This window comes from Salmo trutta, chromosome 17 (assembly GCF_901001165.1).
Source record: "Salmo trutta chromosome 17, fSalTru1.1, whole genome shotgun sequence".
In the NCBI taxonomy this organism is placed as follows: Eukaryota; Metazoa; Chordata; class Actinopteri; order Salmoniformes; family Salmonidae; genus Salmo; species Salmo trutta.
In genome coordinates, this window is record NC_042973.1 from 51,843,453 (window position 1) to 51,858,878 (window position 15,426).

At 42.2% G+C, this 15,426-nt stretch overlaps 1 protein-coding gene across 2 annotated transcripts; it reads right to left on the reverse strand.

Annotated features, from left to right (window-relative positions):
- Positions 1 to 245: 245 nt before the first annotated feature.
- Positions 246 to 3,543, reverse strand: LOC115152378 (shaker-related potassium channel tsha2). 2 transcript variants are annotated; one of them, XM_029697195.1, is made up of 3 exons: positions 1,699 to 3,543; positions 1,067 to 1,120; positions 246 to 940 (listed from the first exon to the last, which is right to left on the reverse strand). In XM_029697195.1, the coding sequence occupies exon 1, from the start codon at positions 3,191 to 3,193 to the stop codon at positions 1,742 to 1,744; it is 1,452 nt and encodes a 483-aa protein (XP_029553055.1). In that variant the 5' UTR covers positions 3,194 to 3,543; the 3' UTR covers positions 246 to 940; positions 1,067 to 1,120; positions 1,699 to 1,741. The 2 variants fall into 2 exon arrangements, with proteins under 2 accessions (XP_029553055.1, XP_029553054.1); XM_029697194.1 differs by having other exon boundaries at positions 1,067 to 3,543.
- Between the last annotated feature and the right edge of the window lie 11,883 nt (positions 3,544 to 15,426).

Genomic DNA, 15,426 nt, shown 5'->3' on the forward strand with positions numbered 1-15,426 from the left:
TTTTAAAGGTATCTGTGACCAGTCATGTGAAATCCATAGATTAGGGCCTAATGAATTAATTGTAATTGACTGATTTCCTTATATGAACTGTAACTCAGTAAAACCTTAGAAATTGTTGCATTTTGAGTTTATATTTTTGTTCAGTGTAGATAAAGGGCCTCTTTGCCAAAATCCCGAAGTATCCCTTTAATGTGTGTAAAGGTGCACCCACCCAGAACAATGATAATAAAGGCCACATTGAGGTATTTTCAGAATTGTTTTATAAAAAAAGATTCTTCAAAAGTTCACATACATTTTAACAATCTTACAAAAATATAAATAAATCTTCATGACATTTTTTTGAGCACAATTGATGTCTCCTTTACATGCAGACTTAATACGATTCCTATGGTTAAGTTATTTTAAGACTAGTGATTTTAAAACTAGCTTCCCAAGGAACGTTTATAGCGAAATCAGATTCTCTGTACAATGAAGAGTTCAATAAAATAAAGGACTACCCAAATAGTTCCTCTGAAATCATCCACGTAAAGGCACACAGAGTAAGATACGTTCGCATTAAGATTCTGAGTCGAGCACAACGATTGAATTTACAGTATAGGCCTATTTACAACAATACACAACAGGATATCTACAGTAGTAATTTCATAGATCATTGAATACACAGCAAAATACTTTGAAATGTTAATTGATTTTCAAAGGTTATCAGTTTCCTAAAGGCAGAGGCTCCAAAACCGTGTTTTCTTCAGCGAGCTCTCCATTGGATGATGCATCAGCCCCTGTCATCTCACATTGCTGGCCAATTGTTCATGGAGACATGACATGTGTGTTTTTTATTCACTATCTTGACTTTTTCAGTTACAAGTATATCTAGAATTGGAAAAGTCATGCCTGCATTTCCTTTCAAGTGGAGCAGAAACGCAATGATCTTTGATCTTGTCCCCTGGAAGTAAAAAGAAGATGGTTTTTTTTGTGTGGTGACATTCCATCACTTCTGTCTAAAATGTCCCTAGAAAGCTTTTTAGGGAAAATGTATGCACAGTCATAAGTAAATAATACACACACTTACATCAGCATTTCCTTTCAAGTGGAGCAGAAAGGCAGTGGTTTTTGATCTTGTCCCCTGGAAGTAAAAAGAAGATCATGTTTTTTGTTGTTGTGTGGTGACATTCCATCCCTTCTGTCTAAAATGTCCCTAGAAATATTTTTTATGGAAAATGTATGCACAGTCACAAGTAAAGTATACACGCACTTACATCATCAGCAACGTCTTGCACGCGTCACGTAAATAGCTGCTTGAACGTTTTACCTGAGAAGCGTCTGCTGCGCGATTGCGTTTCAACCACACAGTGGCGCTCCGAGTTCAGAAATTCTATAAACTCTCCAAAAGCAACCCAGTTTCAGAAGTTGTTGTGGCCACTCAACACTGTATGCTACTGACCTGTAATACAGTTTTAGGCCTACTGAAGGTGTCAAACAAATTCATTCCGTCTATTTTAAGATTATAATGCAACAAACACCGTGCGTAATAGGGTGGGTAAAACTGGGTGTAGTTATTCAAACATGCACACAGGCCAGACGCTGACCTGACATTACTGTGACGAAGCATTAGGCCAACTGAAGGCATTCAACAAATGAATTCAAGTTATTGAGAGATTGCATGTAAAAGCGCCCATAAATGTTCTCAGGCCGGCTACTCACCGATATCGTTTTTTTCCGCTCAGCTAGGGCGTTGCTTGTTTTTTCATACATCTGTCAGCTTGCCAGTGTAATGTTCAAATGGGCTGAAGTTAGTAAATCTGATAGTCTCGAAAGAATCATCTTCGATGTACTCTGATTTGGCGAGGGACTGTTTGCTGTCGCTGGTCGAGTTGAATTCGCCAAATGAAGTGTTCTGTTGACCACAAGTCACGTGAGTATACACGGCGGTGTCCTCATCATTGCGTTCTCTGTGATAGAAGTAGTTAAAATTGGAAACGATGACAGGGACAGGTAGGGCTATGGTCAGCACTCCGGCGATGGCACACATAGATCCCACTATTTTGCCGCCAATAGTAACCGGGCACATGTCTCCATATCCAACCGTTGTCATGGACACCACCGCCCACCAAAATGCGGCGGGGATACTCGTGAATCCCGATTCAGGGTCGTCTGTCTCTGCAAAGTAAGCAGCGCTGGAGAACAGAATAACCCCTATGAGAAGAAAGAATATCAAAAGACCTAGTTCGCTGATGCTGGCGTTGAGGGTCTGGCCCAAGATTTGGAGACCCTTGGAGTGCCTGGAAAGTTTGAAAATCCTGAAGACTCGAACCAAACGGATGACTCTGAGAATGGCTAACGACATGGCCTGCTCGCTCCCCGCTCCCTGTAGCTCTGCGAGTTCAAGTCCAAGGGTGATGAAATAAGGAACAATCGCCAATATGTCAATGACGTTCATTGCGTTTTTGAAGAAAGCCGGTTTGCTGGGGCACGATAAAAACCTCATGAGAAATTCAAAGAAAAACCACACGATACAAAGTGACTCGACCATAAAAAACGGGTCTGTCAACGGATTGTGTTTTTTGTGGCGAGTAGTCCCATTCGTGGTGAGGTGATTACTGAGTTCTATGTCTGCGCTGTGATCTTCCCTGAACCGTGGCAAAGTCTCCAAACAGAAAATCAATATGGATATCAAAATGACACTGACTGATACGACAGCGATCATCCGGGCAGGCCCTGAGCTGTCCGGGTACTCAAACAACAGCCACATCTGGCGCTGAAACTCGTTGTCAGGCATCGGACGTTCCACCTCTCTGATCATACCTTCATCTTCTTTGAACATCTCTACGGCCTCCTCTTCGATTTCATAAAATTTGATCTCTTCCATGAAAATGTCCATGGTGACGTTGACGGGTCTCCTAAGCCTTCCTCCAGACTGGTAATAATAAAGGATGGCATCGAAGCTGGGTCTATTCCTGTCGAAAAAGTACTCATTTCTCAACGGATCGAAGAAGCGCATCCTTTTACGCGGGTCTCCCAATAGCGTAGAGGGAAAACGCGAGAGGGTCTTTAGTTGAGTTTCGAAGCGCAGCCCGGAGATGTTGATGACGACCCTCTCGCTACACTCCTGCTCGCCCCGCTCCACGTCGCAATCATCTTGGTACAGGGGAGGGACTACCACAGTCTCGTCCTGGTTCTCAAGGGATACGACAGTCATCTTTTGCCCCTCTCAAGGGTAAGCGCTTCACTCACCTCCACGGCCCCAACTGTCACTTTCGCTCTGTAGTTTTTCTTTCTTTCTCTCCCTCTCGTTCTTTGGGTAATGAATCCAAGTAAATCCTCGCTGTATCACTCCAGCCTCCCAAAGGGTCTGATTAATTACTCCACCATATGTTTTTTTTCCTGCCCAGTAAAAGTGTTCTTGTTGGTTTCCCCCATTTAAATCAATACACTTTTTGTAGTTGCAGACGGTCCTGAAATACTCTCCAGTCTGTCTACTTGCTACCGTTGGCTGTCTACAGTATTGGCTATCATATTCACACCATTTTAAACAGCCAGAAGCCCTCCCCAAATTGACTGACGTGATGACACTCTCTGCACTGTCCACTGCTCACTTACTGCTCTCTCTGTGTCACGTTGTTGAATCTAACGCAACTAGTAAACACCTTTTACACTTCTTAAACGTTTTCTCAACTCAGGATTTGCAGTGTTGACCAGTGCTCTAATATCTTATTTCAGAGAAACAAATCACTGCCATAATTTTTTTAAAGGACTGACCAAGTTTCCTTTAGTTAACCTACACAAAAATCATAACTCAGCCAACTTCACCAGTTCGTTTTTTTTATGTTGCATTTCAAATGTTTGTTTCCAATGTGGACTAAACGCAGGGGTTTTAATGCAGTTTCACATTGGAACAATATTAGCAATATTCGCACATCATGTCTAAATCATCCAAAGGTGTCAATAAATCATTGTGAGGCTCTACAAAGTCGGTTATAGATGTTTTGAACAAATTGATGCTTGAAAAATGCTGATATCAGTTCCATGACTTGAATGGGATTTGTGTCACAAAGGCTAAAACGTTAGCATGTGGAAACAGTGCCAGGGAAACTAAACCAAAGCATGGATTGCTGTCGTACCTTGGCCAAAGACTGCTTACATGGCAAGGAAATCAATATGTCATTTTGAAATGTGGGGAACTTTCCCCTTAAGAACGACTGCAACCCTCATAATGAAAAAGTATTTTTTATTTTCTTCATGGATTACATGTTCCTGATGTTCCTGTAGGCCCTCTGCCCTCACTGTAAGTTAATCCTCTCTGACACAACCCGTTTCAGCTGCTTCACACATGGTGTGCTCTGAAGACTGAGAAATAAACCGAAACAAGATCATCCTTCCTAGGAATATACAGTTGATTAATCTCTGTGTCAAAACTGAAGCACCAAACCTAAGATAGGCTGTTTATCTACAGATACTCCACAAATGACCCGTTTTTTTAAATACAGTAGCCTATGTAGCCTACCCAACCCATGCTGTAACAGCTAATTGATGGCCAATGAAGTTCACTTTTACTTTTGTGGTGATCAAACGTTTTCTGAATGGGCGACCATGACCATCAGTTAACACAGTGGACACAGCTTAACTGCTCCCGCTATCTATACAGACCCAGGTTTGGATGTTAGCGTCAAATGTCAGCGTTAGCGGCATACAGAGGTCACCAAACGGCTATCTAGGTCAGGCCAAGGTGTCAGGGCCTTCTGTCTTCATGTTGGGGCGGCAGGTAGCCTAGCGGTTAGAACATTAGACTAGTAACCGAAAGGTTGCAAGATTGAATCCCTGAACAGACAAGGTAAAAATCTGTTGTTCTGCCCCAAACAAGGCAGTTAACCCACTGTTCCTAGGCTGTCATTGAAAATAAGAATTTGTTCTTAACTGACTTGCCTAGTTAAATAAAGATGAAAAACAGTCGGAGTCACTTCAGGCTGATGAATGTGTCAGGATTAAAAAAAAAGGTTATAAGCATGCCAGGTTCATCATTACTGTCAAGAATCTGGATCTAGAATGTCTCTGTCATTTTTTCACTTGTCATCTTTTCCCCCGTTGGTCGTGTAAGCTATGACACGCAGATGCTCTTAGGCAGCCTTAACTGAAAACAGCACTAACTGATGACCAGTCACCTCATTTGCCTCTGAGAGACTCACTTCTTTCCCAGAGTTAATATATAGCATATGTGAATCTGGGGGAAAAAAGTAACTCAGTGGGTTATTATAGCTGACTGAAAAATAATAGCATTTAGTTAGCCTTCCTAGGGAGTTTTTCCTAGCCACCGTGCTTCTTTCACATGCATTGCTTGCTGTTTGGGGTTTTAGGCTGGGTTTCTGTACAGCACTTTGAGATATCAGCTGATGTACGAAGGGCTATATAAAATAAATTTGATTTGATTTGATTTGAATGGAGCCTGAGGCGTGTAAAATGCTGACAGGAAGCACATTCGACCCCCTCATTATGGATGTCCTGACCTGTGGGTGCAGGAGACCCTCCATGGCAACAGGATATCCTCAAGTCATTCACACCACTAACGGAAGGCAACATGGAGGTCATGCCAGGTCCCACAGCGCTCACAAGTACACAGTACACAAGCATGCATATATTGAAGCACAGCATGAACCCATCAACCAATGTCGACTTGTCAAAATAAATGCATGGATACAGTGTATACATTTCAAGTCGTTCTTTCTTATAGGACCTTAGATATTCTTACAGGACGTTAGATACTGATCGACGAGGACTGCATGTATACACTCATTGTCGATCACGCCACAGAAAAGCATGGCATTGGCAATGTATCCAGATCAATTCATTGTTGTCATGTCATTATCATGGAATAATCTTGGTGTTAGTGATTGACGTCAGAGATGAGGCCTGATATCATGTGATCCTCCATATGGAAGTTTAGGTATCAATATCATAATGATGAAACACTGCGTGAAGTTCGTTCTGGGTGGAAGTTATGTTTACCGTCTTTGAACACAGTTGCACACATTTCACCATGCAGCCTCTCTTTATCTAAATATAGCAGAGATGAGCTTTCCTCCTTCCTTTCACCAAGCAGCACAGACATGAGGTAATCACGGTGGGAACTGTGGGTGACTTCCTTGACTTTCAGTTTCCATGTGTGTCCGTCCGTCCATCTGCCAGCGTTAACCGCACGATTGAATAACTCTATATGAAGATAAAACACATACCATTTGTAGACCATGTGTTATTGTATGATATTGGATTTTTATTAGGTCAGTCTCAATAGTCAACAGCTTTGGCTGACGGCCTTTGGATCTCATCATTATTGTGTCATTTATGTTTTTGAATATGCAATAGTGGGCCTTTTACTTGACCTGATGAATGCGCCGCAGGGGAAGTGGTACCAGGGCTTCAATGGAAGGGATGAGTATGTGGATGTGGAGCTTGAGTCAGAGTTAGAGTCTGGGAAGCCTCTGTTTTGAGTAGGTTTCCATTTACACAGAAGTCTTACAGTAAGACCATCCACTTTTGTCTCAAGACTTCCTTAAGGTTTTGTAATTTAGACAGCCAGCAGGTGAGATACAAATGATATCTAAAAATGTGGGAAATATCTCAATATTACGAGGTTATTCTATACATTTTCTGAAGGACAATAACCTCTGTTTTATTAGCAAGCATATTTTTGTATGGTCACGAACATTGGATGGGAACTAAGGGTTTAGTTGAACTCATTATCCATAGTTAAAGGGTAACTCTCAACCTCAATTTCAGCCTTTGCCCAACCCCTTAAAATAAAATAAAAAGCATTCAGGTGAGCATTGTGGGTGGGGGAATTGCTCATAAATATTGGGTTGACATAGGTGGTGTAAGTTCGAGTCTCCCATTGGCGCAAAAAATATTCTTTGAAAGTGCAGTCACATTTATTGCGGTATTGTGTTGGGAAGTTAAGTGTAATCATCACTTTGAAAATGGGGATCTTTTTCCAATGGTCAAATGAACTCACAGATTGGTCTTGGGTACTGTATAAAAACTACAGCCAAGGCAACCCTCTTACAGGTATTCTTTCACTGTTCAGAATTAGAAGTGTGTGGGCATGGGAGGAATATTGTAAATAAAGGATTTCACCTGGATTCACCTGGTCAGTCTATGTCATGAAAAGAGCAGGTGTTCTTCGATTTTTGTACACTCGGTGTATAATCCTCATAGCCTACATGTTTTGTTTTTCTTCGTAAAAGCAAATAGATGTGTATGAAACATGAAGCGAAACATTGCATTTGGTCATATTATTCTGAAATGTGCCTTACACTGCCTTTTGCATTTTTTGTAACGTCAGTAGTCTAGTCAAGGAAGCATCACACCAAAATATATTGTCACACTCCACTTACCAAGACCATTGCCAAATAAGTAATGACGGGTTGTTCGCAAACTAACGGCTATTCTTGAGCAGCTCTTTTTGGTGAACGTCGGGAACCGAATCGCATCTGTGAAAGAGCCGTTCACTGGGCTCTCTGAAGATTGTAATTACTCACTGCACGAACAATAGATAGTGATGAGAGATACTTTTTCTGGTCCACACACATTTTTTTGCAGTGAGTTCATGTTTTTCCTCATTTTTTTTGCAGGTCATCTAATAATTTGGTAATGTAAAAATGTCTTTGAATTCACGTCACAATCTGACATAATGGCAGGCAACTGTAGGTTTTACATGAGAGATATTCCATTTTTTCATGGTTGTAGGTATTTTGAAGCGCTACTGAACGAAGAGCCGTTTGGGAGCCAAATGAATGGCCCTTTTAGCAGAACGGAGCCAAATGAGCAGGCTCACTAAAAAGTCTAAAAAGAATGCCCATCACTACAAATAAGGTGCTAGCTTTTATAGTAAGCCTTCAGGTGGTACCATCCAGCACATGTAGAAGGGAGTGTATTTCATACCAAACCCCCATACCAAACCCCATATAGTTGAACCACTAGAGGCAAAAAGAACTAGATTCACTTTTGCAACGAGCAGTCAAAATGAAGACCAGAATTGACGTGTTTCACTATAACTAAGGCCAAAATATCTGGTTTTATTCATGAAAGTTACTCTAAGTCTTACAACAATGTAAGAATAAAATGTCATGATATGAGAGTCAATTAAATTAGTTACAAAAGGCTACTGTATATCTTGACAGACATTTAGTGCTTCCTCCTTCCTCCCCCTAGTGTATTATAAATATGTCCAACATAGAAAGCGGGAGAGCAAACTCATCTCATTAGAAGTGTGAAAGTGTTGGCCTAAACAACCTTAAGATCTGTTAATGCTATCCCGATTAGCCCCTATGTACGTACACTAAATGACCAAAAATATGTGGACGTCTGCTCGTCGAACATCTCATTACAAAATCCAGAGGTGTAAAGTACATAAGTAAAAATACTTTAAAGTACTACTTAAGTAGTTTTTTGGGGGTGTCTGTACTTTACTTTATTTATACTTTTGACAACTTTTACTTCAGTACATTCCTAAAGAAAATAAAGTACCTTTTACTCCATACATTTTCCCTGACACCCAAAAGTACATTTTGAATGCTTAGCAGGACAGGAAAATTGTCCAATTCACACAATGGTCCAAGACACAAATCCCTACTCCCTCTAATCTGGCAGACACACTAAACACTTAATTTGTGAACTAAACACACTAAACACTTAATTTGTAAAGGATGTCTCAGTGTTGGAGTGTGCTATCTGTAGATTAAAAACAAACATTGTGTCATTTGGTTTGTTTAATATAAGCAATTTGAAATGATTTATACTTTTGACACTTAAGTATATTTTTGCAGTTACATTTACTTTTGATACTTATCTATATTTAAAACCAAATACTTTTAGACTTTTACTCAAGTAGTACTTTACCAGGTGACTTACACTTGAGTCATTTTCTATTAAGGTATCTTTACTTTTACTCAAGTATGACAATTGGGTACTTTTTCCACCACTGCCAAAATCATGAGCATTAATATGGAGTTGGTCCCCCCTTTACTGCTGTAACAACCTCCACTCTTCTGGGAAGGCTTTCCACTAGATGTTGGAACCTTGCTGCAGGGACTTGCTTCCATTCAGCCACAAGAGCATTAGTGCAGTCAGGCTCTGATGTTAGGCGATTAAGCCTGGCTCGCAGTCGGTATTCCAATTCATCCCAAAGGTGTTCGATAGGGTTCAGGTCAGGGCTCTGTGCAGGCCAGTCAAGTCGCCACACTGATTGACAAACCATGTCTGTATGGACCTCGCTTTGTGCACGGGGGCATTGTCATGCTGAAACAGAAAAGGGTCTTCCCCAAACTGTTGCCACAAAATTGGAACACAGGATTGTCTCTAGAATGTCATTGTATGCTGTAGCGTTAAGATTTCCCTTCACTGGAGCTTAGGGGCCTAACCCAAACCTGTTAGGCGGAGCGACACAGGGGAACCCAAGAGCAGACTCAGATGAGGAAACAGGGATGAATGAACCAAAATATTTATTGTTACACAGAGAGATATGTAGTGCAGATCCGGGGAAGCTCGGATGAGTTGCAGAAAACCCAGATGTGGAGACTGAGGTTGGAGTTAGCTGAGTAGAACAAGGTAAACAGGTCCTGAGGGGAATCCAAGGTAGTGATGGTGAGTATAATCCAGAGCAAGGTAGTTGGGTGGTGAGATGTGGAACAGGAGACAGGAGCCAGAGAGGTAACTGCAATGAGAGGATAAACGGTGTCAGGCAGGGAAACAGGATCTTGAATAATCATAAATGGCTAGAATCATGGACTGACTGAGCAGAGATTACAATCTGGCAGAGTGGAAGTGGCAGGACTGAGTATTTGTAGAGGTCTTGATTATGGAATGAGTTGCAGCTGGTAGGGATCTGCTCTGACTCCAGCACACCTGTCTCCAACCACACAATCACACAGAGAGGGAGAGGGAGAGGGAGAGAGAGAGTGTGTGTACAGGGGGAGTAACTGCAGGTCAAGAAGACACCGGATGAACACCAGAGGGCATAGCAGGGGCAGATGTGACAAAACCATGAACAACAGTCCCAGACCATTATTCCTCTTCCACCAAACTTTACAGTTGGCACTATGTATTGGGGCAGCTAGCGTTCTCCAGGCATCCACCAAACACAGATTTGTCCATCAGACTACCAGATGGTGAAGCGGGACTCATCACTCCAGAGAATGTGTGTCCACTGCTCCAGAGTCCAATGGCTGCGAGCTTTAGACCGCTCCAGCTGACGCTTGGCATTGCACATGGTGATCTTATGTTTGTGTGCAGGTGCTCGGCCGTGGAAACCCATTTCATGAAGCTCCCGACGAACAGTTATTGTACTGATGTTGCTTCCAGAGGCAGTTTGGAACCCGGTAGTAAGTGTTGCAACTGAGGACAGATTATTTTTGCACACTACCCGCTTCAGCACTCGTCGGTCCCAATCTGTGAGCTTCGCAGCTGAGCCGTTGTTGATTCTAGACATTTCCACTTCACAACTATAACAGCACCAACAGTTGGCCGGGACAGTTCTAGCAGTGCAGAAATTTGATGAACTGTCTTGTTTGAAAGGTGGCATCCTATGACGACGCTACGTTGAAAGTCACTGAGCCCTTAAGTAAGGCCATTCTACTGCCAATGTTTGTCTACGGAGATTGCATGGCTGTGTGCTCGATTTTATACACCTGTCACCAATGGGTGTGGCTGAAATAGCCAAATCCACTAATTTGAAGGGGTGTCCACATGCTTTTGCATATATATAGTGTACTGTATGTGTGTGATCAGAGGCTTGGGGCACAGGCATCCAGACCTGGATTCAAAGGCTATTCAAAATTATTTAAACAAATGTATCTGCTCTTAATTGAGCTTGCCTGTTGCAATGGAACCAATAGAAAAGGCCCAAAGTGCAAACCCCCACCCACATGGCACTCCAGGTAGGTGAAAGCAACTGTTCAAAGTATTTGAAATATTTTAAATAGTATTTGAACCCAGGTCTGAACCGTCTTCAGACACCCAGAGGTGTCTGTCCCAGCCTTAAGGCTTCCTATATGGATTAAGGAGACACCCTAGGTCCCCAAGCCAAGCTCCATGCCAGTTCCTGGGGAGGGTTGGATTCCTGCGCACCCATTTTAGAAGGCTGTTATCTAACGTTGATGGCCATGGTTTCACTGAGAAGTAACTAACCAACCAGGCATGGATCAAGAGGAGGCTGAAACCCGACACTGTGGGTTCCCCCTCGAAATATCCTCCTCTGCATTCTACATTCTATCTCCTCTGCTCCTCTTCAAGCTCCTTCCGGAGCATGATTTCACTGCTTGATCATATCAAGCCCTTTGCCCTTTTTTAGTAGACAGTATTGGCAGTTGGAAACTTCCAATACAAGCAAACCTGGGTTCAAATACTATTTAAAATATTTTCAAAAACATGATCTATGCTTGACTGAGCTTGTCTGGCTTTAATGGAGCAAAATAATATTTCCAAAACTGCAAACCCCACTCATCTCACTCTACAGGCAGGTTAAAGCAAATGCTCAAAGTATTCAAAAGATATCAAATATTATTTAAACCCAGATCTGAATCCAAGCCCTGCCTGGCATCTGTAAGGGGATCAGTTCCAGGACTGAGATGCTGTCCTCTTCACAGTTGTTAATCAGGGGGAGACACCAAAGGTCTTCGTGAATGTTATTTTTTATTTGAGAAATAACACGTGTAGCCAAGTATCTAAACTCAGCAAAAAAAGAAATGTCCCTTTTTCAGGACCCTGACTTTCAAAGATAATTCGTAAAAATCCAAATAACTTAACAGATCTTCATTGTAAAGGATTTAAACACTGTTTCCCATGCTTGTTCAATGAACCATAAACAATTAATGAACATGCACCTGTGGAACGGTCATTAAGACACTAACAGCTTACAGACGGTAGGCAATTAAGGTCACAGTTATGAAAACTTAGGACACTAAAGAGGCCTTTCTACTGACTCTGAAAAACACCAAAAGAAAGATGCTCAGGGTCCCTGCTCATCTGTGTGAACGTGCCTTAGGCATGCTGCAAGGAGGCATGAGGACTGCAGATGTGGCCAGGGCAATAAATTGCAATGTCCGTACTGTGAGACGCCTAAGACAGCGCTACAGGGAGACAGGATGGACAGCTGATCGTCCTCGCAGTGGCAGACCACGTGTAACAACACCTGCACAGGATCGGTACATCCGAACATCACACCTGCGGGACAGGTACAGGATGGCAACAACAACTGCCCGAGTTACACCAGGAACGCACAATCCCTCCATCAGTGCTCAGACTGTCCGCAATAGGCTGAAAGAGGCTGGACTGAGGGCTTGTAGGCCTGTTGTAAGGCAGGTCCTCACCAGACATCACCGGCAACGACGTTGCAGATGGGCACAAACCCATGGTAGCTGGACCAGACAGGAATGGCAAAAAGGGCTCTTCACTGACAGGTTGCGGTTTTGTCTCACCAGGGATGATGGTTGGGTTTGCGTTTATCGTCAAAGGAATGAGCGTTACACCGAGCCCTGTACTCTGGAACGGAATCGATTTGGAGGTGGAGGATCCGTCATGGTCTGGGATCTAAACTTGTTCAGTTTATGTCTCAGTTGTTGAATCTTGGCGTTCGGCGGTCGACGTCACCGGCTTTCTAGCCACCGCCGATCCACTTTTCATTTTCCATTTGTTCTGTCATTATCTCACACACCTGGCTTCACTCAACTAATTACTTGTTCATTATTTAATCCTCTGTTCCCCATGTTGTGTTTGTGAGTGATTGTTTATTTGTAATTCGGTCCGTCTTTGTGGGCTCATATGTTACTTTGTATATTTGCCTTTTTTTGAGTAAAGAACGTTGATTACTTAACTCTGCTGTCCTGCGCGTGACTCTCTACACCAGCTACACACAGGACCTTTACAGAATGTCTAATTTCCTCCACTTGCAAACAGTGGGTTAATTGCCCACATGTTTTAAATGTACTGTTTTCTGGCAACAGTCTGCACCGAACACATCTTGTGCATGCATGGGATCTGAAAAGTAACACCACCAATACATGTGTAACAGCGTTGCTTCCGTCCCTCTCCTCGCCCCAACCTTGGCTTGAACCAGGGACCTTCTCAACACATCGACAACAGTCACCCTCGAAGCATCATTACCTATTGCTCCACAAAAGCCAAGGGAAACAACAACTTCAAAGTCTCACAGCGAGTGACGTCGCCGATTGAAATGCTTGGGATAGCTAGCAACTTTGTACAGGAAAAGGCGCAACACTCGCTCATCATAAAAAATACGTAGTTTTATTTGACAAGTTTAAAAGATTGATGTTTCGGCCTTCAATGGCCTTCTTCAGAACAACTTGCAGACAATTACCCATTCCTATAAGTGTGTACTATACTGAACAAAAATATAGACACAACCTGTAAAGTGTTGGTCCATACACACAAAAAGCTTATTTCTCTAAAATGTTGTGCACAAATTTCTTTACATCCCTGTTAGTGATCATTTCTCCATTACCAAGATAATCTATCCACCTGACAGGTGTGGCATATTAAGAAGCTGATTAAACAGCATGATCATTACACAGGTGCACATCGTGCTGGGGACAATAAAAAGTCACTAAAATGGGCAGTTTTTCACACAAAACAATGCCATAGATGTCTCAAGTTTTGAGGAAGCGTGCAATTGGCATGCTGTCTGCAGGAATGTCTACCAGAGCTGTTGCCAGAGAATGGAATGTTAATTTCTCTACCATAAGCCGCCTCCAAACTCTTTTTAGAGAATTTGGCAGTACGTCCAACCAGCCTCACAACCGCAGACCATTTGTAACCTAGCAAGCCCAGGACCTCCCACCCGGACAGCTGATGAAACTGTGGGTTTACAAAACCAAAGAATTTCTGCACAAACTGTCAGAAACCATCTCAGAGAAGCTCATCTGCATGCTCATTGTCTTCACCAGGGTCTTGACCTGACTGCTGTTCGGCGTTGTAACCGACTTCAATGGGTAAATGCTCACATTTGATGGCCACTGGCACACCGGAGAAGTGTGCTCTTCACGGATGAATCCCAGTTTCAAGTGTACAGATAGCAGACAGCGTTTGTGGTTGTGTGGGCAAGTGGTTTGCTGATGTCAACGTTGTGAACACAGTGCCCCATGGTGGCGGTGGGGTTATGGTATGGGCAGGCATAAGCTACGGACAACGAACACAACTGCATTTTATCAATGTCAACTTGAATGCACAGAGATAACGTGACGAGATCCTGAGGCCCGTTGTCGTGCCATTCATCCGCTGCCATCACCTCATGTTTCAGCATGATAATACACGGCCCCATGTTGCAAGGGTCGGTCCACAATTCCTGGAAGCTGAAAATGTCCCAGTTCTTCCATGGCCTGCATATTCACCAGACATGTCACCCATTAAATCCATAGATTAGGGCCAAACAAATTTATTTAAATTGACTGATTTCCTTATATGAACTGTTAACTCAGTAAAATCTTAGAAATCATTGCATGTTGCGTTTATATTTTTGTTTAGTGTATTTTAATAGTATGTTAAAAATAATACACCTTGGCTGTTAAGTCAATTATTGCCTCCCGTTTTAGTTTATTGTGATGGTAATGAGGTTTTTAAAAAAAATCTATTTTAGTATAAGGCTGCGTGATGGAAATGTTTATGTTTGCGCTTTTCTAATAACCAATTTCTGTGTTCATGCAAGTGACTGATTGAACGAATCCTCACTATCAGTATCGGCATAATTCAGTTTCAAGGTCTCAGCTTAGAGAGAAGAAGCCTCGTGAGGTATTGGTCATGCATGACCCAGTATTGCATGACTCAGTATTATTTGTCACATGAATGAAGCAAATGTTAATGATTAATTAATTATGAATGATGAATAAGCTAAATCATGCAAATATAACTTATGTGTATATAAGAGAACTAACGGGACTTCCCCGTGTAGAGCTCCTGATCGACATGTGTACTTGGTGCATTGAGTTTGTTGGAACCTCTCCAGCTTGCTGATAATTCAACTTCTTAGGGATCAAATCCCGTTAACGGGATCGATATGACAACAGCCACTGAAAGTGCAGGGCGCCAAATTCAACCAACAGAAATCTCATAATTAAAATTCCTCAAACATACAAGTATTATACACCATTTTAAAGATAAACTTCTTGTTAATCCAACCACAGTGTCCGATTTCAAAAAGGCTTTACGATGAAAGCATACCATGTTAGGTCAGCGCCTAGTCACAAAAAAACAGCCATTTTCCAGCCAAAGAGAGGAGTCACAAAAAGCAGAAATAGAGATAAAATTAATCACTAACCTTTGATGATCTTCATCAGATGGCACTCATAGGACTTCATGTTACACAATACATGTATGTTTTGTTCGATAAAGTTCATATTTATATCCAAAAATCTCAGTTTACACTGGCGCGTT